The sequence below is a fragment of the Periplaneta americana genome, chromosome 9 (genome assembly GCF_040183065.1).
Source record: "Periplaneta americana isolate PAMFEO1 chromosome 9, P.americana_PAMFEO1_priV1, whole genome shotgun sequence".
Classification (NCBI taxonomy): domain Eukaryota; kingdom Metazoa; phylum Arthropoda; class Insecta; order Blattodea; family Blattidae; genus Periplaneta; species Periplaneta americana.
In genome coordinates this window covers 176325583-176346954 of record NC_091125.1, presented here as the reverse complement: position 1 = coordinate 176346954, position 21372 = coordinate 176325583, and the positions used below count along the sequence as shown (strand labels likewise).

At 38.5% G+C, this 21372-nt stretch overlaps 1 protein-coding gene across 3 annotated transcripts in view; it reads left to right on the top strand.

Annotated features, from left to right (window-relative positions):
- The window catches only part of LOC138706779 (testis-expressed protein 47-like), a 45886-nt gene that overhangs the window by 17654 nt on the left and 6860 nt on the right, over positions 1-21372 (top strand). The window contains exons 1-2 of one of the 3 annotated variants that reach the window (XM_069836464.1): positions 10239-10342; positions 18781-18951. In XM_069836464.1, the coding sequence (XP_069692565.1) occupies positions 10280-10342; positions 18781-18951 (234 nt within the window). In that variant the 5' untranslated portion in view covers positions 10239-10279. Of the gene's footprint in view, positions 1-10238; positions 10343-18780; positions 18952-21372 lie in introns of those variants that run through there. The other 2 variants (XM_069836465.1, XM_069836466.1) reach the window with 2 other exon arrangements.

The window sequence follows — 21372 nt, the reverse complement described above, 5'->3', positions numbered from 1 at the left end:
AGATTTAAAAAAATTGAGGTTATAACATTTTATTTTGAACCAGGTACTTTCATTTAGTGATTGTTAACATGATGGAAAAACTCTTCTGATATTTGAATAGCACTATTTCGGGAATGCATTAATAACTAATTTGTAACATATAGACACAGATTACCAAACTAATATGTTCGGCCATAACACAATATCACGGTCCACTGTATTGTTAAGGAAACAATGAAAATATTTAACATCTGAACATCAGGTGCGATATGATGTTATACAAATACGCATCAGGTGTGACAAGACTGCATTTCATACTTGGGGTTAAGACTCGATAGATTTTTACACTCTTTGGTGCATTGGTACATGAGCAGAGTAATTACAAACGAACAACGCTATACATTCGCAAGCACGGGGACTCCTCAGGCATGTGGGCACATTCCACTCCGCATGAATCTCATCAGAGAGAACTGGCTATGAAATGCCACTCTGTAACTGAAGGAACAGGGACGGCAGGAATGCGAAATTTATTAATTTGCTTGGACCATTCCGACTCGTTAAGAGAACTGGTTTAGGAAGGCTTGCTGCACCAGCAGACCTACTTTTTTCTGCAAATGAAAGTGGATTAAGCACACTGTTGACATTCTGGGGAGCTCGCATTGCAGGGCTGTGCGTTCCGTGAACTTCGTCATCATTCCTGTTCGCAGGTGAGGATTGTGGGATCTCCTCTTTATTCAACGTTTAGGCCTCAAACCATCAATATTTCTATCAGTTTAAACCACATTTTGTAATTAACCAAACAGTGCACCAAGCCGCTGCATCACAGCGGCCCATACACGCACAGACTTTCTCAAATCCCGCGTGCATAACCGAAAAGTGTGGAGGCGTTTGGCCTCCAGAGTTCTGCTGCTGCTTCAGCTTTTCCGACTATAGCGCTCTTCAAATTGTGCGAGAAAAAAGTAAATATAGAAACAAACGATATTGCAAACATGTATGTGTTTGTATTTATTCACATTGCAAATGGGTAAATACGTGGTGGCAGTGGTAACTAATTACACTCAATAATGACAATTAATAATAAATATAATTAATAATAAATTAATAATAATAACAGTATAATAATATTAACAAGGGGCATCCTAAATTAAATGAACCACTATAACTTAACATAACATTCAAACTCAATCTAAAGTGCGAACTAAAACCCACGACTATATATGATACATTCATACATGCACAAATACCTTTCAGCACTATACTCATTTCGATATAAACTCACTCACTGCACTGGAATTTACGACACATTTCACTGATACTATCCTGATTTCACCAACACTCAAAAACATTTCAGTGTTCAAATACTTTGCATTACCATTATAAACTACTGACACAAACACACTTCATCACTGATACAACACTTCAAATAACAAAACATCAATTACGCTCTTTAAATAGTGTGCAAAATATACTACTGTCTATTAGTAAAGTCCTTAAGCCTATTTTTAAATACATTTTTGGTTACTGGTAAAGCCTTTAGCAAGTCTGCAGGTAAAGCATTCCAGTCCCTGATAGTACGATTGAGAAAAGAAAACTTTCCAGTGTCCGTCCTCTGTCTTCTTTACCTCAATTTATGTGAGGTCGTTCCTTGAAGAGTAATTTGGCGGCTGCAACCTATTTTTTATTTCTCTCCAGGCAGGCTCACCTCTGTATATTTTGAACATTGCGCATAATCGAATTCGCGTTCTCCTGTCCGTGAGTGTGTCCCATTTCAATGTTGAATTATTACGGCAACGCTTGACAGCCCGTTTTTTAATCTTTCCCAATGTCTTTATATGTTATAATCTGTAAGGATCCCAACATGCAGCACATATTCCATTACTGGACGTACTAGTGACTTATATGCAATCTCTTTGGATTTATCAGAGCCCTTTCTTAGTACCCTCATCACAAAGTGTAACGCTCTCCATGCTGTGTCAGCGCACTCCACTGCTGTGAGCTTGAAGGAGACTACAGCGTCATCTAGCTGCGAATAGCGTGAGCTCTGGAACAAGCTGCAAGGATAAACAAATGGGTTCATTTAATACCCACTCGGAAGCCTTTGTGTTGTGATACACCTTTTTTGCACTCGTCAATACTTTAATGTCAAGCATTGTTGTCACGTTTCCGCTGTAAAGATCGTTCCTAGTTACAATATTATTACCATTAGCGATATATGAGCCGTTCAGAGCAGAAGTGGTGTAAGTCAATTTTGACGTTTGCTCTGAACGGCTCAAATAAATAATATACAAAATACAATTCCTACTTTCTTTTTGTTTTTTTTTTCTCTCTGTCAATCTCTCTGTTCTTCGTATATACATTTACAGGCAAAATATATATATATTTATGTAATTTAAATTTGTATAATAACGACCGAATCATTAGCGTAGTTTATATGAGCCGTTCAGAGCAAAAGTGGTGTAAGTCACAATTGATTTACACCACTTCTGCTCTGAACGGCTCATATTTATTCCAATGCGCGTCAATGAACACGAGATACGGCAACGGTGCTGCGTACTCTGCGTGGAGTTGATACCGGCACGTCAATTAAAAATGCTAACACATCATTGGTAGTCATAGGCCTATGTCAACGCGGCCTAATCAATAACCAAACTCCTATCTTGTCTCTTCAAAGGAAAGCATCGTCATTGATAGCGGCTGGATATTAATCAATACCAGATAGCACAAGTCTCACAGCGTTGCGGCGTGGAGGTGATCATCGTTTGAAGTACTATAAATGATGTTTACGCAATATTTCGTGTCACTGTTGCACCATAATTATACTTATACAGGGTGATTCATGACCTCTGCAGGAAACTCTGGAGATCGATAGATCTCACAATGAGGATCATTTTTCGTAAAATCCATGTCCTCCGATGCCTTGTTTAGGAGCTAAGCGACTCGAAACAAAGATAGGTTTAAACGACATTAACAATAATTATGAAATGAATTATTTTTCAAGTATGTTTGCTGACAAGCTACAGGTGTTCAAAGTATCTTCCCTCCCTGAACCTGATTACATTCGTTGCACCGTCGTAGCAGTGGTTATCGGCCTGTGTCGAATTTGATCAAAAGCAGCTAATACTCGCATAATCGGTTCCTCTCTGGTGTCAATTCGAGTGGTGCATTACGTCATATTTCCCAAAAGAAAAAGAAAGATTAAGGGCGTAAAGTCGGGTGATCACGCTGGCCACGCAACAGTTCGTCTCTCCCTATCTATTGCTCATACAACCAGGTTGAAGTGTGTTGGGACGTTATGTTGAATCAGATTGTGATGGGTACATCCTCCATAAGTAGCGAAGAGCGGTCCATTCAAACAGGATAGCAAAATGAAAGGACACTTGTAACTTGTCCGCAAGGGTACTTGAAGAAATAAATGAATAATTTATTCCATAATTAACTGTAAATGTCACTAAACCTCTCTTTCTTCGATTTCGCGTAGCTCCTACACGAGGCATCGGAGACATGGGTTGTCTTACGAAAAATGATCGTCATTGTGAGATCTATCGATCCCCAGAGTTTTTTTTTTTTTGCAGAGGTCATGAATCACCCTGTATTTTGGTCGCTTTTCGGTGGTATCCATTGGTTTGAGTAAAATTATGTCGTTTTAGGTTTTACAGAGGTATTTTTCGACTAGGTTAAGTACCAGTATGGTACTGGGGGGGGGGGGGCTCAAAAGTGCTCGCACCTCCAGACAGTTTGGGATCCACTGGCACTGCCTCAGGATGGCGGGCATATCTCACTGTTTGTGTAATCTCCTTTTTGGATGCATATTAAATAATTTTATTCAAGTATATTTGAAGAAAATGAACTGTAGCTACACGGAATAACGTTGGCAGCAACGAAATTGTCAAATTCGTAAAGTAAGGAGGGTTATGTAAACCCGCTTTCGCTGCGATCTGGGTGTGAGTGGTAACACTGCTCACCTTCCAGATAGGTGACCAGTCATGCATGATATTGACACACGTTTACATTACCATGCTGCCAGTTATATTTCCAGCTTTAAGGCTCATTCACAATGAAAATTAAACATAACGTAAGCGTTAACTTAACGTTACAGTAAAATCAAGAAGTCATACCATCATTCACGATGGGAACATAAACATAACAGCAAACATACTTGGTAACCATGGAAACATAACAACGACGCCATTTCCTCATATTCTGTCTTATACTTCAGCGCTCCACGATTGTGTTCTGTTTGCAAATCACGTAAGCATAAGGATGAAAGTTTGGAGTTTGCAAACTTCCATGTTAACGTCTTACGGTAATGTTTATGTCAATGTTTATGTGAATCATTGTGAATGATCCCATTTGGTAGCCTGCCGCAAACTTCTGTGTTTATGTTACGGTTATGTTTAATTTTCATTGTGAATGGGCCTTTAGTCTAGCCGCGTCTATGGCGCTGGTCTTCCACCCGGTTCGGGTTCGATCCCCGGGTAGGTCGTGATGAAATTTGTGGTGGACAAAGCAAATGTTGCAGAGGGGTTTTCTTCGGAGTACTCCCGTTTCCCTCTATCTGTCCATCAACACTCATCTCCCCCTCATTTTATCAGTCGTCCTAAATAGTAAAAATAGACTGCCGTAAAATCTTGGGGGTAGTGCTGGTAAAGGAAGGACTTGGGGCTCCGACCCTGGGACTTATCAGGCTACTCGTGTGTGGGTGGGACCTATCAGGGGCTGAGGCAGTATGGCCCAGCTGTGAGAGTCGGATTCACAAATACCACCCAGCCCAGGCCACCTGTCGGACTTGGACAATGGACCAAACCTGCGGACCGCCATGTAAAGCCAGCTGTAGTTTATTGCATTCAACATTTCAAAGTTATTTTTATAATCCCTAAGCAGTATACTATCTGTTTAAGTAGCCCATTATATATATATATATATTTTTATTTATTTATTTATAGGTTATTTGTTATCTCGTGAAATGAAATGGTTGCGTGCGCTGTGTACAGCATATAATAAGAACTTAATGGTGGGGGTAAGTGAGCTCGCTTGCTACAAGTAGAAGCATAGCGAGGGAGGGAAGATTCTCAGTCCACTTTCTTCTTCCCCTGACGCGCAGGTAAGTTTCAGAGAACCGTACGTCGCTATCGCCTGCAGTGTTAACGTTCGGCCTGTAACCACGCAGATTGAAAGGGGCAATAGAATAAGTAAAGAACTTCTGTGCGTTTTGTAATTAAGTAAAAGTAAAGTAAATCCGTGGCGCTACAGCCCATGAGGGGCCAAGACCGACCAGCCAGCTGCTGGCCTCACGTCCACATGCCGAAGCAGAGGTTGACGATCATCCAACCAGAATGGAGGTATCGTGTGGTTAGCACGATGATCTTCCCAGCCGTTATAGCTGGTTTACGGAACCGGATTTTCGCTACCTATCGTAGCTGGGTGGGCACCGGTCCCATACACTGGTCGAAATTTCATGAGAAAATTTCTTCCCCCATGAGGGCTCGAACCAGCACGCATTCCGTAACGCGAGTCCTAGGCAGCATGCCTTAGACCACGACGCCACGGCGCGGGACTTTGTAATTATAATTAGAAAATCAGGCTGAAAGTCTGCAACAGCGCATCGCCGGCTCACCTACGGCAGGGTTGCCAGACTTCCTAATAACGATACGTGTTAATCTTCTTTTATTTAATTGCGAGAAAATCGTCCGTTTTATTGAAAACTGTAAAAGAATCAATAATTCCTTATCAGTTTACAAAACAGGTAGTAGGCGAGTAAAATTGTGCAAAGTATTAATTGGGATTAATGTAATATTATAATTTGTGTTGCAATGTGGCCAGGGAACAAGTTGTGCAGACACTGCTCGGGGTAGCTGCTCCACCTCGTGCAAGCCTACGGTACACACCGTGTGTTGTGCATTGTTACGTAGTATTTGCTGATACATGGTGTGCAGTGCTTAATAAATATTAGCCTATGCTGTTACTCGGAATGGAGTGCCTTACCATGTTAGCAATTAAACTACTTTCACAATAACAGAGAGCCATGTTCGCCGTGAAACTAAATTTGTAATATGACATTTAAAATAACAAACCCAACGAAAATAACTATTTGTCTACACAGTGTCTGTTATATAAGAGAATCCTTCCTGCTTTTTAAATGACTCGTCACGAGTTAGTGGACGAGATGATGAGGGATGACAATCTGCTTTCTACATGCCCGGTCTGCAGCTGCCGATATCCCTGATGACTTGGTGTTTTGTTGCTTGCTTCGACGCCTTTACGTGGCTTCGCTGCCGAAATAATTCCTAGGGTTCATAATGGGATCACGTGACGTTCGGGGAAAATGTCGAAAAAAAACCAAACTAAGTAAGCAGCATAAGCAGAGTCGAACAAAGCGGCTTATGGACTGAAGAGTTTGCCTAAGTCGAGTTAGGTTAGGTTAGGTTAGGTTAGGTTATTGTATTTACATTCCATGGCGTTCGTACATTGCTTCACAGCTAGAATATGGAACATGTCATCAAAATCTTAATAGTACTATAAAGTCATAAAGCTAGGAAATAATATAATTTTGTTATGTGTGATTAGGTACAGTTTGTCTAAAATTACTATAATTATTCCACCATGCGTCATTCTGAAATTCAAATCATGGAGTAGATATCGCGACCACCTGCATGAGCCGCCAGAGCGCACCGTGGCAGTGAACTGCTTTTGCAGCGAAACTAGAAACAGCTTGTAACTGCTGCGGCTGGCTCCGTCTGTCTTTCTCTCTTTCAAGGTTTTTTTAGCACTTTGTGAGCACGAGTTGCCCATCCATGGGCTTGGGGCTGCGTGCCCTAGAGCCTACGGTTCGAAAGCTTGTCCCTGCTGAACGATACGTTTCGTCATACAGCAATGTATTCCTTGTTAGCGATATCATTGACATCACAAAGTGAAGGTCGACTGTTACACAAACGAAATGATTCAGGCGGAGGAGATTCCAGTCAAACGCCACTTTCTAACCTCATCACCAGGGAGCGAAACTTGTTGCCCGATTGGAGAGAGACAAGTGGTTTTATGTTAACTGTGTTATAAAGTCCCTCTATTATGTACAAAGAAGGCGGCGTGGGTCGTGCCCCGTTGAACTGCTAGTTGCTCGCTTTACGAGTAACTTTTCTCAATTGGTTATTTTACGACGCTTTATCAACTGCTACGAGTAACTTACATCATGGGCTAAAGACCATAGAATTCCGCATTAATTTCGAAAGAAATCATGATAAAAATATTACATTTCGCGTTTTAATCGATAATAAAAAGATAATCGCATTAATTTCGTATAAATTGGAAAGATATTTTTACGTGTGAAAAAATAACCTATATTACGCGTTAGGCGTCAAAATAATGATAAAAAAGATTTCATGCATCGATTTGTTCAAGAGATGCACAAGGAACGCAGACACATTTCAACACAGCAGGTGAAATTCAGAGTAATTCAACATGAGAGCTCGTAGTGCCTCAATCATGTCAACTTTAACATTGAAAGTGTTGGATGATTGTTTTGACACTTTCTTTCAAAGTAAAAAATGCTACACTGCAATCAATAATTTTATATTGTTAAAGTAACTCATCGTTTTAACCCTTTCTTTGAGTGCGTTAACATTACATACTTGCAGAAGATTCAGTCATCCATATTTTCACTTTTGTAAGTTAGCTGCATTTTCCTAAAGGTGGCGTCCTCCCCGTTTCCCTCACTCTGTGAACTTCGGAAGTGTTATCGCCAGTTCATACTGTTGCCACAAGCTTAGCTGTAGGATTTCAAAGACGTATTCTACCTCGCAAACTGCAAGACAGTGACGTTGAACATCCCGCCCGCCTGTTACACGATTCGTCCATTAACTGACTTCCTGGAGACATCGCAGTTAGAGCAATGCACGAATTCTATTCAGTTTTAACCAACCCAAACCAACTGTCAACTACAATCTTGGCGAAACAGTCTTGTCGCATCTGATTCCCATTTTGATCTGAATGATCTGAGAGCAACGCTGAATAGTTTAGTGTTTGAGTTGTTTGCACTTTTTCCATTACTAATTTTCAAAAATTGTAGCACAAGATTTCGAAGAGTGGATCTCTATTCGTCGTCAGTCAGACAGGCTAGCTGTTTGTAACGATCCCCACGGTAGGTTTTCACCTGACGATGAAGCGAGATCCACTCTTCGAAACCTTGTGCTACAATTTTGAAAATTAGCAATAGAAAAAGTTCAAACAACTCAACCATTGATGCTCATTTGTTTAATATCTTGTCGCACCTGATGTTCAGATGTTAAATATGTTCGTTGTTTCCGCTGACCGTAAAAGCCCTGCTAGCAAATTTAATAAATATACTGAGAGGGAATCAAACCCGACCACTTGAAAATGTTAGGCTACATCAATCTCACATCCATCTAATAAAATCTGTTACAGAATGCTGAAAAACGTTGCATTGAACCAGGTTTATTTAATTTTTAACATTTCCATGGCTATAATGCATATAGTGGGGCTTGGAAGATAAAAGGCCATATTCTTTATAATCCCTTACGGGAAAAATAAACAGAATATTGTTGTTCACTTAAAAATTAAATTGTTGCTAATAATGTATGTTTCCACTCCTTGCCGATTCATTCCATCCATGAGCGTCTGGATGTTGTCCCATTCCTCCAGCAGGTTACTTGGGGACTACTGACACACTCAGCACGCCCACACTTGTTCTATCGGATTCATGTCTGCAGGCCATTCCACCTGGTCTCTGTGTTCACCTTGCAGCATTGACATGAAATCCTCGCCGATAAATGGTGCATGTGGGACTATATCCAGAGGAGGAATAGGATCATATCGGTTATAGGTCATTCGTTATCTTGCGAAACCTATCTGCACGTTAGGGGAAGAAGAAATTGGACTGAGAATCTTACCTCCCTCATTATGCTACCACTTGCAGCTAGCTAGGTCACTTACCTCCACTACGGCGCAGCATGCATTTGGTTTTACGAGATAACGAAAGACCTATAAATAGAACTTCTATAAATAAGTGAAACCACTGAAGAAGCGTAAGATTCAGTCATGGCGCCATTTCAGAGAAGTGTGGAGGTCAGCAATGGATATTATTTTCACTAGGTAGTAACATTAGGTCTATATTAGTGATGAATATTACTACATGTCAGTAACGTTAAACTTACGTGGTTTTTCATATTAATGGCAGTAATATCTTTACGTATCGTGAACAGACTCTTCAATATAATAGGAGGGTAAAGGCCTGTCCAACTAGAACCAGTGAAATAGTACACAAGGACTTATGACCCGATCCTCTCTAATCTAATCTGACAGTAATATTTTGTATATTGATACTTACTTTGGTTTCCAAATTGGAAGTAACATAGACGATAAAATGTTGGATCATATTGGTTGAATACGACGTCTCTAAATAAGTGAAACCAAACCAAACCAAACCAAATTCTGTAGAGCGGAGAGCGGGACAGCTTGAGTTGTAGGATGCCATTGTTTATTCACTTATTTATTTATTTAATTATTTATTTACTTATTCATTTATTTACTTATATACGTATTTATTTATTTACTTATTTACTCATTTATTTACTTATTTACTCATTTATTTACTTATTTATTTATTTACTTATTTACTTTTTCCTGAAAAATGTAATCGCCGAAATATAGAAATAGATCAACATATTTAAATGTAGTTTGATGTTTTCTTTCAGTCCGTCAACTATTGTTGCCCGAACACTAAATCCAATTGACTGTCTGGATATTTTTGCCAGCTTGCAACGTGACAGCTAATACTTGGCCTGAATGTTGGATCCTCTTTTGCTGTTTTATGGCCCACCAAGTTCATTAAACATTCGAAGCTCCCTGATGACATTCAAACAAAATTCCCCTATTGCCCGCTATTTCTTGATTTTTAAAATGGCTATTAAAATTATTGCACCTCGCCGTATTTATTTCGATTGTTATACAGCTGAGTTCCCCACCACCTTCTTCTTACTTTCAACAATGCAATTCATTAACATAGCGAATAGCACGGCACGTAGGCTACTAAAATATGGAGTGGCCTGTTACAAGTCTGTCGCCGGTTACACTGAAGTCTTCGGTCCAGAGCAACCAATATATTCCAATATACCGTAATAAAGATACTGTGTCTGGACCATATAACAAAAATCAACAGAATTTTCTATATTATTTGAAGCAAAAGCGAAGCCAATAATTTTAGGATGTGATGGAAATACGGAACGGGAAATTTCTGGCGATACAGATGACTAACATGGTGTAGCCATGGCAACGCAACAGTTGTGTGGAAATGGTCGAGAAACACAGATCGCTGTACGACGTGGTGAAAAGGCAGCTGCTCGAGTCCCAGCGGGTGAGAAGGAACGCATTATTCTGTTTTCATTAGGCGATAGCTTGCCGGTCATTATTAAAATGTTAATTTGTTTATTTAGTTAAGGACGTGTTTCACAAATTAAAGTAAGCCTACTTGACTCTCTGCAAGGACTGCCAGCAGGTGGGCCTATGAATCTGAATAAATTAAACTGAAACTTCGATATCACACGCGGGACTTTGCGCTATTTCATGATCAAGTAAAAGTTACAAACATTCAAGCGACATTTATAAAGTATTAATTTTATTATTATTCTGTTAGGTACATATTTTATTACTTACTTTACATATTTGGGTGAGCCACGGCAACGTACACTTACATTATATTCAATCCACATAAAGTACTAATTTTTACTACATTTATTTTTTTTTTGTCCGCCGAACATAATCGTATTTTTACGAGTGTTACCGTAAAAGACGAGTATTTGCTCTGGACTAAAAATACAATAAAAAAGGAGTAAAAATTAGTATTTTACCATAGAGCTCACTGAAGCTGTCCATTTTCATTTTCTAGGTTATCCGAGTCGTTTTACAAAGTGCCTCGAAATGACGTTCCTGTGCTCAGCATTTACCCATATTTGTTTTCTGTGTTTCTTAAAATAATATTTATGTAGCCTATCATGTTAATTTTCATTTGCTTTAATTTATGTAAACAATTATGCACATCGGGGCCAACACAAAAAATTGTCTTCGTATACAATCCACGTTATATTGACATTGTTTTGGAGTGATTATTAACGAATGTATTCAGAACTAATTTATAAACATGTTAGACGCATTATCCTTGCACCAAAAACGGGTGTTCCCTGTACCAAATGACAGTATTTTAATAATTTGGATGCAATGGCAATTAAGAAACATGTTAAAGGAATTATGCTCCCTGGATCAAAATGATCGTATTTTAATTATTTAAAGACATTTGAAGACCTGAATTGATAAACATACCAAGTCCATTGAAGTACATTTTTCAGGAGAGCAAAAAAACTCCATAGGTTTGCAATATAAGAGTAATGAAATAAATATTTGAATGATTCAAAAACACAGACTTGGAGTCGGACTTGGGATATTCCTTTTTTACAGGATTGTAGCTTATGCAAATTACATGTGAAGCAAAAAGTCAAATTCGGTAAATTTTGGACTTTGGATGTTTGCCAATTCAAGTCTTGAGTTTCAATAATCAAGAAACATGTTAAATAACTTATTTTTATGCCAAAGCATGCTCCCTGGACCAAATGACCATATTTGATTACCTATGTAACCACGCTGTGTCCCAAAGGCTGTGGTGGGTTTCAGACCATTATATCCACTAAACAAAACATAATATTTTTATGAAACATTTATAATATTAAAATACAGCTCAAAAGTTTTTATACACGTTTATCGTAGTTCTGTGTGGGCTCTATTTGTGGCTCTGCAAATTTCTAAGCGGTGTTCCACTTCCAACCACACACGATGAAGAACATTAGACGTTGCAGATTCGACAATTTCCCTGATTCGCTGTTCCAGGTGCTGATTACTTATAATATGGACATTGCAGACGGTTTGCTTCACACATCCCCACAGAATAAAAGTCCAAAGGTGTCATGTCCGGCGACAGCGGAGACCATTCACCCCTGCCAATCCAGCGCGTGGAAGTCTTTCACTATGAACATCCACAGCAATGTTGGCACGACGTGTAGGAACTCTATCCTGCTGACTTGTGGTGATGAGGGTTGGGTCGCGGCCCTTGGAATTGTCTGGGACAGCCAGCCTCCCAAATGACAACCGTTACGCCACAGCACAGCCTCTTGAATATGCTCGTTGTGTAATTACGTGCAGTTGTGCAAGTGTTGCTCTATTACGCTTCATCATTGTTTGCAGCTGCCTTTTTATGTAGACGGCTTGATTTAATGTTCTGGCCGGTGTTACATATTCATGTGTTGCAAGTCCTGCTTCAGCACTGGCAAGCTCTGCAGATACTGGGAGATAGCCTATAGGATATTTCCTGATTCCTTGTTATGGGAGTCGGCAGAGCACACGCCACATTACGTAGTTTATACAGAGTGCGCTGCTCTCCTGCTGCAAGAAAACGCGTCGCACCAGCACGCCTTTATTCATAGCCTAGCTGAGCATTTCGAAATAGCGTGTGATGATATCGTTTTTAAACAGTTGCGTATACTGTAAAACCCTTCCCGTGTTTTCGAGATGAAAGGTGGCTCACATTTGCACCGAAGTGAGCTGGAGCTCCGTGGTGTTGCAGCCACATTACAACACAATGAGGATGCGAACCATGGACTATGGAGGGATGTAGCACATGCGCAGGAAGGTTTTTATGCGCAGTTTGTCCATCCACCTTAAGGCTCATTCACAATGAAAATTAAACATACCGTAACATAAACACAGAAGTTTGCGGCCAGGCTACCAAATGGGATCATTCACAATGATTCACATAAGCATTGACATAAACATTGCCGTAAGACGTTAACATGAAAGTTTGCAAACTTACGTGATTTGCAAACAGAACACAATCGTGGAGCGCTGAAGTATACGACAGAATATGAGGAAATGACGTCGTTGTTATGTTTCCATGGTTACCAAGTATCTTAGCGGTTATGTTTATGTTCCCATCGTGAATGTTCTTGATTTTACCGTAACGTTTACATTTTTAAGTTAACGCTTACGTTATGTTTAATTTTCATTGTGAATGAACCTTTACGCTGGTGCCTAATGGGTTGCGTAACTATTAGGGCACGAAAAACAATCCAAAGAAATTTTGACGCCTCACAGCGCCAAAAACCATGCATTTCCGGACAAAAAAAAAATGTTATGTTTTATTTAACGACGCTCGCAACTGCAGAGGTTATATCAGCGTCGCCGGATGTGCCGGAATTTTGTCCCGCAGGAGTTCTTTTACATGCCAGTAAATCTACTGACATGAGCCTGTCGCATTTAAGCACACTTAAATGTCATCAACCTGGCCCGGGATCGAACCCGCAACCTTGGCCATAGAAGGCCAGCGCTATACCAACTTGCCAACCAGGTCGACTATTTCCGGACATGGATTCCCTCTTGAAAAACGATGTTTGTCAACATACTAAGAGTTGTCGGTGTTGTTTTGAATCACCCTGCATGTATATACGAGTGATATAGGTCTTACACAGTTCAAATACATTTGTAATGAATTTTTGACAAGATGTAGCTTATATTACACTGTTTAAGACTGTTATTGCATTAAGATTAACTTTTATATTAAGATTTATAGCTTTGGTATTTCACTTCTGTTCCTGTATATCTCTATGTTTCTTTTTACATTGATGTAATTAGATTTCTCTTTGTCCTCATAAATTTATAAATATATAATTTGTAATTGTATTAAAATATGATAATCAATATTTGTACTTACTGCGTACGTGAATATTTTAATTTGATTTATCATAGTAACATCTTGAAATAAATAAAATAATGAAATAACAAATTAAATTTTACTTTGGAAACTTACTTGCGGATCCCTGACTATTAGTCCTCGGACCCTTGATGTCCGCGGACCACAATTTAAGAATTACCGATCTAGTGTGCTGGTCGTCCTCTGCAATTTGTCTGCGGTTCAAAATAATGTCACATTGAAAACTGTTCTTTGACTGTAACTGCAATTCCATACCAAGTGCAAAATAAAATGTTTATTTTTGGCTCTTGAATAAATGCTGATTTTATTGAGAAAGGACGATAGAATGCAACGCAGAGTTTGATGGTGACTATTACACTTTTACTGCGTCATACTACTTTTGACCAATAAAACGGTACGAAAGAACGTCTTTCAACCAATCATGGCTGCTTATCGCACAGTTTTATTGCTTCCCTAGCATTTGTTTGTTTTTATCACTAACCTAGCATTTGTTTCTTTTTTTGCCAACATTTGAAACTGCAAATTCTTTACGGTACTATAAAACATGCTTTGCGATCGTCATTTGTTTACAGTCAACTGAAAATGGCGGCTCTGTTCAAACGTTTTGGTGAAGCTAACATTAGTGAAATAGAATTTCAGTAAGTCAATTAATATTTTATTGTATTAGAGTACTTTATTTCTTCTAATCTTTATATACTTTCTTCTAACCGTGTAATAGTCGATTAAATCCCACTCGAGTTTTGATTTTCTCTAGATAAATCAAAACCTCTGGTGAGATTACTGTTGACTATTTCGTTTATATGACGTCATTCCATTTTCGATCAATTAAGTGTAATGGAATTTTGAATTCCAACCAATCACAGTCAAACATCACGATAATATCTGCAGCTAGGTTTATCGCTATCAATTTATCGCATGGTCGTTGTTTTGTGTAGTCGGTGTCGCCAACTGTTTCCCCGTAAATCGATTATTAATTAATATATTTACGCAGTGAAGACGACGTTCAAAACAGCGCACCATGTAGACACAAAATCTTCATGCATCTTAATTGAACGTACGTTTTAAACTTGAATACCATCTCAGATTGCACGCATACACGCATAGAAAATGAACTGTGTAATGCAGCTGTAGTCCTGTTACAAACTACAGCGAGAATACGTTTGTCGAGCTATGGAAAAGCTTTCCTGTAGCACGGAGTATAGATTGTGCTCACCGCCAGTGCAACTCCAGATACAATTAAAGCTCGTAATTAAACTTCAATAAATAAAAATATATTTCGAACAATGACAGAATATTGTTTTAAGTTAATTTACTGATACATTTATTTGTTTAAGTAAATTTGTCACTGTTACATGGAGCGAATGCGGACAGAGAAACTGACGAGGATGGAGCTGAAGCTCTCCGTGTACAAATAATGCAGATCGCAGAGGAATGTGTGGAAAGTGAGGACGGTTTGAGCGGGTCAAGTGCTGCGCGCGTCCCATGTTTATGACTACGATCAACGTGTGAATGCTCATGCGGAAATAATTGAATAACCCTGAGTTCTGCTCCTTCCAAGCGTGTAGAAACTTTCTTCAGTGTACTAATTGAAAGTGGGTGCAGGCCTGCCAGTCCTCTCGTTCGCTATTTCTGTATTTCCGCCTTGGGTACGACAATGAAAGAAGATACACAGTGAATCAATTTAATATTGGGCCAATGTCGTACTGCCACTTTGTGGGTCTTTATTTGGCATTTGAAACAAACATATACAAGAAATTCAAGCTCAGAACATTATATCAATTTAAACAACACAAACTTACTTCGTAAAAAAATACAAATTGTTATTTGAAGTGTTACAACGACTCTCTGAAAAAATAACCTAATATATATGTACACAATTTAATATTGGTCCAGATAAATTAAACGTTTCCTCGTATGTACAAAAATTTAATCCCTACAATTTAGTTTGATTCCCTTTCTGTCTAATGATCGCCCTCAACCGGTGGGGCATATTCTAAATTATGTTCTCGGTATAATTTGAATCAATGAACGCACACTCTTCCTGCAGTCTCTTTTTGAGCTCACGTCTTGATTTTATTAGTCCCCTTTTCAGCTGTTGCCAACAATTTTTCGATTAGGTTTAAGTCTGGACTTTGGAGAGGTGTTTCTATTTCTTTCGGGCAGTTATACAGGGACATCATTTTATTTTTACTTGCATTTTTATTGTACCTGCATTTCTGAATGTACTTCACTCCCGCCCCTTCACTAATGTCCTTGCTCCCATCAGACACACAAACTTACGGCCGCTATTGCATTCGAAATCTTCAAGCAGTAAAGTAAACACTGCAGTGTATAGTGTGTTTCATAAATATGATTGCGTTTTCTGTAGAAGAAAGAACCTATATTAATAATATCGTACTAAAAATTATATTCAAGAAACGATAAATTCAATTTCAGAGAATATGCTTCAAAATGTTTTTAATAATATGCGTAAAGAATTGAAGCCTGCATTGTAATGAACGGCAACCATTTTCAGCAACTTGTTTAAAAATTCAGATTAGCTTTTTTGAATTGAGGTGGCTAGAAGCAAAGGAATGCTAGTGACATTTGTAATAACATGAGTTAAGTGCATCCAGTGTAAGCAAAAGTATCTAAAATTTTAGTGGCAAAGGGATATTTTAATCGCATCACACATTAAAATTTAAATAAAAATTTCACCGATTTTACGAAAGCTTAAATATTTAAACCCCATTTTCTCAAAAGTAACTTAAGTGCACTTACAGCCCTTTATTAATGACCCCCCAATTGAAATCCACTCTCTATATTGTATGTTAACATCAATAATTAATATGCTAAATAAAGCAGACATTACATAACGAACATAGCCGCCTGAAAAGTTGAGTTTTTGGAAAAAAAAATGTTACTACTCTACTGTATTTTGATAAATCCCGTAAAAGTGATGATCAAACTGAAAATCGTAATATCGTATTTCCCTACAACATAAATGGATACACTACTTTTCTCTCCTCCTATACCTAGTAAAATGATTTCTTTACATATTGCACTAGTAACACCAAACTTCTGCAATGGAAGGGGGCAACAGTGTTTCCGAGTATAGCAGGGTTAATGTTAAAAATGTTGGTAAAAATAAAGTGATGTCCCTGTATAACAACCACATTCTGTTTTTCCAAGCTTTATGCTTTGGGTCGTTGTCCGGGTAGAACTTAAAAGTGTCTCTAATACTCAACTTTTCAACACTCTTATGACGATTGCTCTTCAGAAGATTCAGATAATCATTTTGATTTATTTTAAGTTCGATTAAGACCATCTCCCTTACCCATGCTGAAGATATGCACCCCCAGAAGATCACACTCCCTCCACCATGTTTAACTGTAGGCTGCAAGTTTTTAGTTTTTAGTTCGTCACTTAATCTGCGCCATACAGTTATCCTACCATCAGAACCAAAAACATTTACCTTACTTTCATCCGCAAAAAAGCACATCTTTCCACCAGTTTTTATCCTTATTAACATATTCTTTTGCGCATTGAAGTCTCTTCCTTCCATCCAATTTACTTATGTATGGATTTTTTCTGGCAGCTCTGCCATTGTACCCTGCTTTCCTAACTACACAACGCACTGTCTCTGGATGTACTTTCTTATTAAACCTGTCCACAATTCGGAAGCAAGTTTGGTGTACTTATTCTTGGATTAGTTTGAACCGTTCTTAGTACGAACCGTTCTTCTCGCTCAGATATTTTCTTTGGTTGACCTGTTAGTGGTACTCTCTATCCTATCCTCTTTTTCGTCTCGTCTTATAATATTTCCAACATTACTCTTGAACAAATTTAGCATATTGCCTATTTGTCTTTGACTTTTATCTCTTGCACGATGGTATATAATCAGTTGTCGCTGCTCAAACGTAATGTTGGGTCCTCTTCGCCCCATACGACTCTTGTTAGCTTCGGTATGTCCACAAAGCACAGAGACTCCACCTGACTCCGCCTGAGACTGAACTGAATACCTTGAGTGGATAATAACACTTTCGGCCCAATATTAAATTGACGCACTCTTACGGTATTTCAAGAAAAATAATGCAAATAATGTCTCCTAATGTTTGAAATATTTTTACCGCGTTATAGTGACTATAGTACAATAATTACTTTTCTTACTTTTAATTGTACAATATATTTATATCCATGTATTTTACAATATATTTATATTTTAATGCAAAATGTGATTCTGCACATATAGTAAGACAGCATTGGCCCCATATTAAATTGATTCACTGTATAGGAAATATCAGCTGCTAGGTTCAAGGTTAATATAACTTAAATACGTACAAAATTAAACCCGTTTCTCATCCCAAAGATAGTATAAATTCGTTGTCTTGTGATTGGTTCTTGTCATCACATAACATATGACGAATAAATATATAACTGATCAATTTGCCAATATCTACAATAATTAATTTAATATACCGAAATAATAATAAATCGATTAATATTCGGATATATTGATAACCACCGGTAATTATACAGATTAATAGTATCTTAATCAGAGATCATATGAACGACAAGAGCGAAGAAAATGGAACTTTTCTTTTCGTCGCTTTTATCGTGTATCTTCGCTTTTATCGTTACTCCAATATGCACACCTCAATGACAATGCATGCTTCAATTCTCCCTGATATAGCATCGCTGCTTCTTTTATCGTTTATCGTCGCTCCAACGTGTACGTAACCTTAGATGGCACCAAAGAATTTTATTTTATATTTCCTCCGTCTCAAAATTTACCTCATTTCCTTCGTAAATAGAATTTTACACTGCACACGATTTAACCATCTTCACACAAATAATAAAATGTTAAAATGGAAACATAGGTGAACGTATTAATACAAGAAACATTGCCAGTGATGGCAACAGAGCTTCATACCTGCCTAAATACATATAGAAACCAGATTTATTATCCTTTTCATTAGCCAGAGGAAAAATAGTACCAATGCAATGATCAGAGGGCGGAGAAGAACCAATGTTCTTTCAGTTTTCACGTTTCTCCGCAGCCCACGTACCTGCACCGCCTCGTCTACATCGGCTCGCATCGCTTCGTGGAGAGCCCCACCGTCTACGAATTCTTCGAGTCCATCGTGCGGAACGTGAACGAAAAGGCAACCGACGCGTCTCTAAGCGGCTTTCTGTTGTACTATGCACGCCTCTTCGTGCATATGGTCGAGGTCAGTTGTGTTGCTACTGTAACCATACAAGGGCACCGCAGGATTCAGTCTCAGTGGTAGCAAAATGGTTAGAAAATTAAAGGAAATGGATGGACGAGGAGAGAGGAAATTGAACGTGAAAAATAGCCAGTTCTTACTGCGCACTCGCTTTTGTCGAGGGTTTGAAAAAACAAATGTATCGAACACGTAAAGAAAAAAAAATGCGTAATAAATAAAAAGCTCAATGGTAGCAATTGCTACCACTGGCTACCCCCTGTGGGCGCCCTTGTTACCATACCTTAATATAACAGCTGAGTCTGTGCAGCAAGTCCGGGGTTCGATTCCTGATGGGCATGCATTTTCTGAGAACGGCCCCACCACTCCACCTCATTCTAGTTCTGTCTGTTGTGCATTAAGATCCTTATCTTCCATTGGCGATGTAAACACCCTTAGCGACGCACTTTGCATATAGGCTACTTTCATTCTTTAATATTAAATACGTATGGATAATATTCTGGGGCAACTCATCTGAAGTGAAACATATTTTTGTTTTACAAAAGAAAGCCCTAAGAATAATAACAGATATGCATAAAAGGACATTCCGTAAGAAGATTTTCCAGAATTGAGAAATCTTGACCTTACCATGTGAGTAGGCCTGATGCTGTTTAATGTCAAAAATCAAAGTACTTTTAGTATTAATCAGATCATTTGTTCACTCATGGTAGTCCTTCACTGCAACCCAGTATTACCCAATCTTTCCTATTTTCTGCCTTCCTCTTAGTCTCCGTATACAATCCATATATCTTAATGTTGTCTATCATCTGATTCACTTCTTTTGCTCCAAACTTTTCTTCTCCCGTTCACCATTCCTTCCAGTGCATCTTTCAGTAGGTAGCTTCTTCTTAGCCAGTTTCTTTTTCTCTTTCTGATCAGTTTCAGCATTATTCTGTCTTCACCCACTCTTTCCAACACAGCTTCATTCTTATTCTGTCTGTCCAACTCACACGCTCCATTCTTCTCCATATCCACATCAAATGCTTCTAGTCGTTTCTTTTCAGTTCGTCGTAATGTCCATGTTTATGCCCCATACAATGGTCACACTCCACACAAAGCACTTCACTAGTCTCTTCCTTAGTTCTTTTTTCCAGAGGTCCGCAGTAGATGCTCCTTTTTCTATTAAAAGCTTCCTTGGCCATTGCTATTCTCCTTTTGACTTCCTGGCAGCAGCTCATGTTACTGCTTATAGTACACCCCAAGTATTTGAAGCTGTCCACTTGATCTGCTGCACCATTTAGAATTCGCACGTTTACCATCTTTGTTTTTCTTCCTATGACCATGTTCTTCTTCTTGTTTGCATTTATCTTCGTTCCATACTGCTCACAGCTGTCATTTACATCCGGTAGCATATCACTTAGTATCATCTCCTCTTCTGCTAACAACGCCATATCTTGGGTTCATATACCAGGTGAATCTTCTCATCCTGCAGACTGAGTACCAGCTTTTTACAGACTGTACCGTAAACACAGTGCCCTAAGCACGAGCGGCTGGAACCACCTATTTATAGGCAAATTTAATGTCTAGAATGTTCTACTCATCCGGAGAGAAAACATGCTTTTTAGAACATTCTCAAAACATAGGAGATTATGACAAAAAAAGTATGTAGACTATCCAGAGCAGTGATTTGAACCCGGACAATCCAGCTATCACAGCACATTAACACAGGTCAAAAACGTTGCCTTATCGGACGGGCTGGTGAATGTGATGTGAGCACCTGCATTTCGCATCGTCTGTAAAATGTAGTTACCAATCTGCAGGATGAGAAGATTCATCCTGTATGTTTAAAACAGATACGGGACACTTTTGGCTTAAATAAAGCAACCAAATTTTACTGCTTTTCTTATTTACGAACATCGTCAAAGGGAAAAGAACATACAACAATGTTATTGGGGACAAGTTTATATCAATATATGTACTACATATTAGTAAATATTGACTTGCTCCACATCTCAGAGCTAAAATGCTTTTGTAAAACATATGGAATACAGTAAATTAAATTAAAATGAAATAAACATGTTCAGTACATTTAGTTGCGTTAAAAAGAAACCTTTTGGAGACATGTGATTTTGAGGTAGGAGGAATTATATTCTATTTTCAGTTAAAGGTTTTAAGTGGAGAACTTATTTGCTTTACAGAACATTTTTCTGACAATTCATATACATACCAATACTTACCAAATATATTTAAATAAAACTGAAAGGGATTACCATCCATCCAATATTTTAGGACGATATTGTAGAGAAGCAGCACATCAAGATGTATCTGAGAAGCGGAGATCTTGCATTTCTATCAAAGTGTGAAAATGCAGTACTCTATTTTTCATGATTTTTCATGGAGACATATTTCTGTAATTCTTCAAAACTGGCTTTAGTTTCTCTTCCCTTC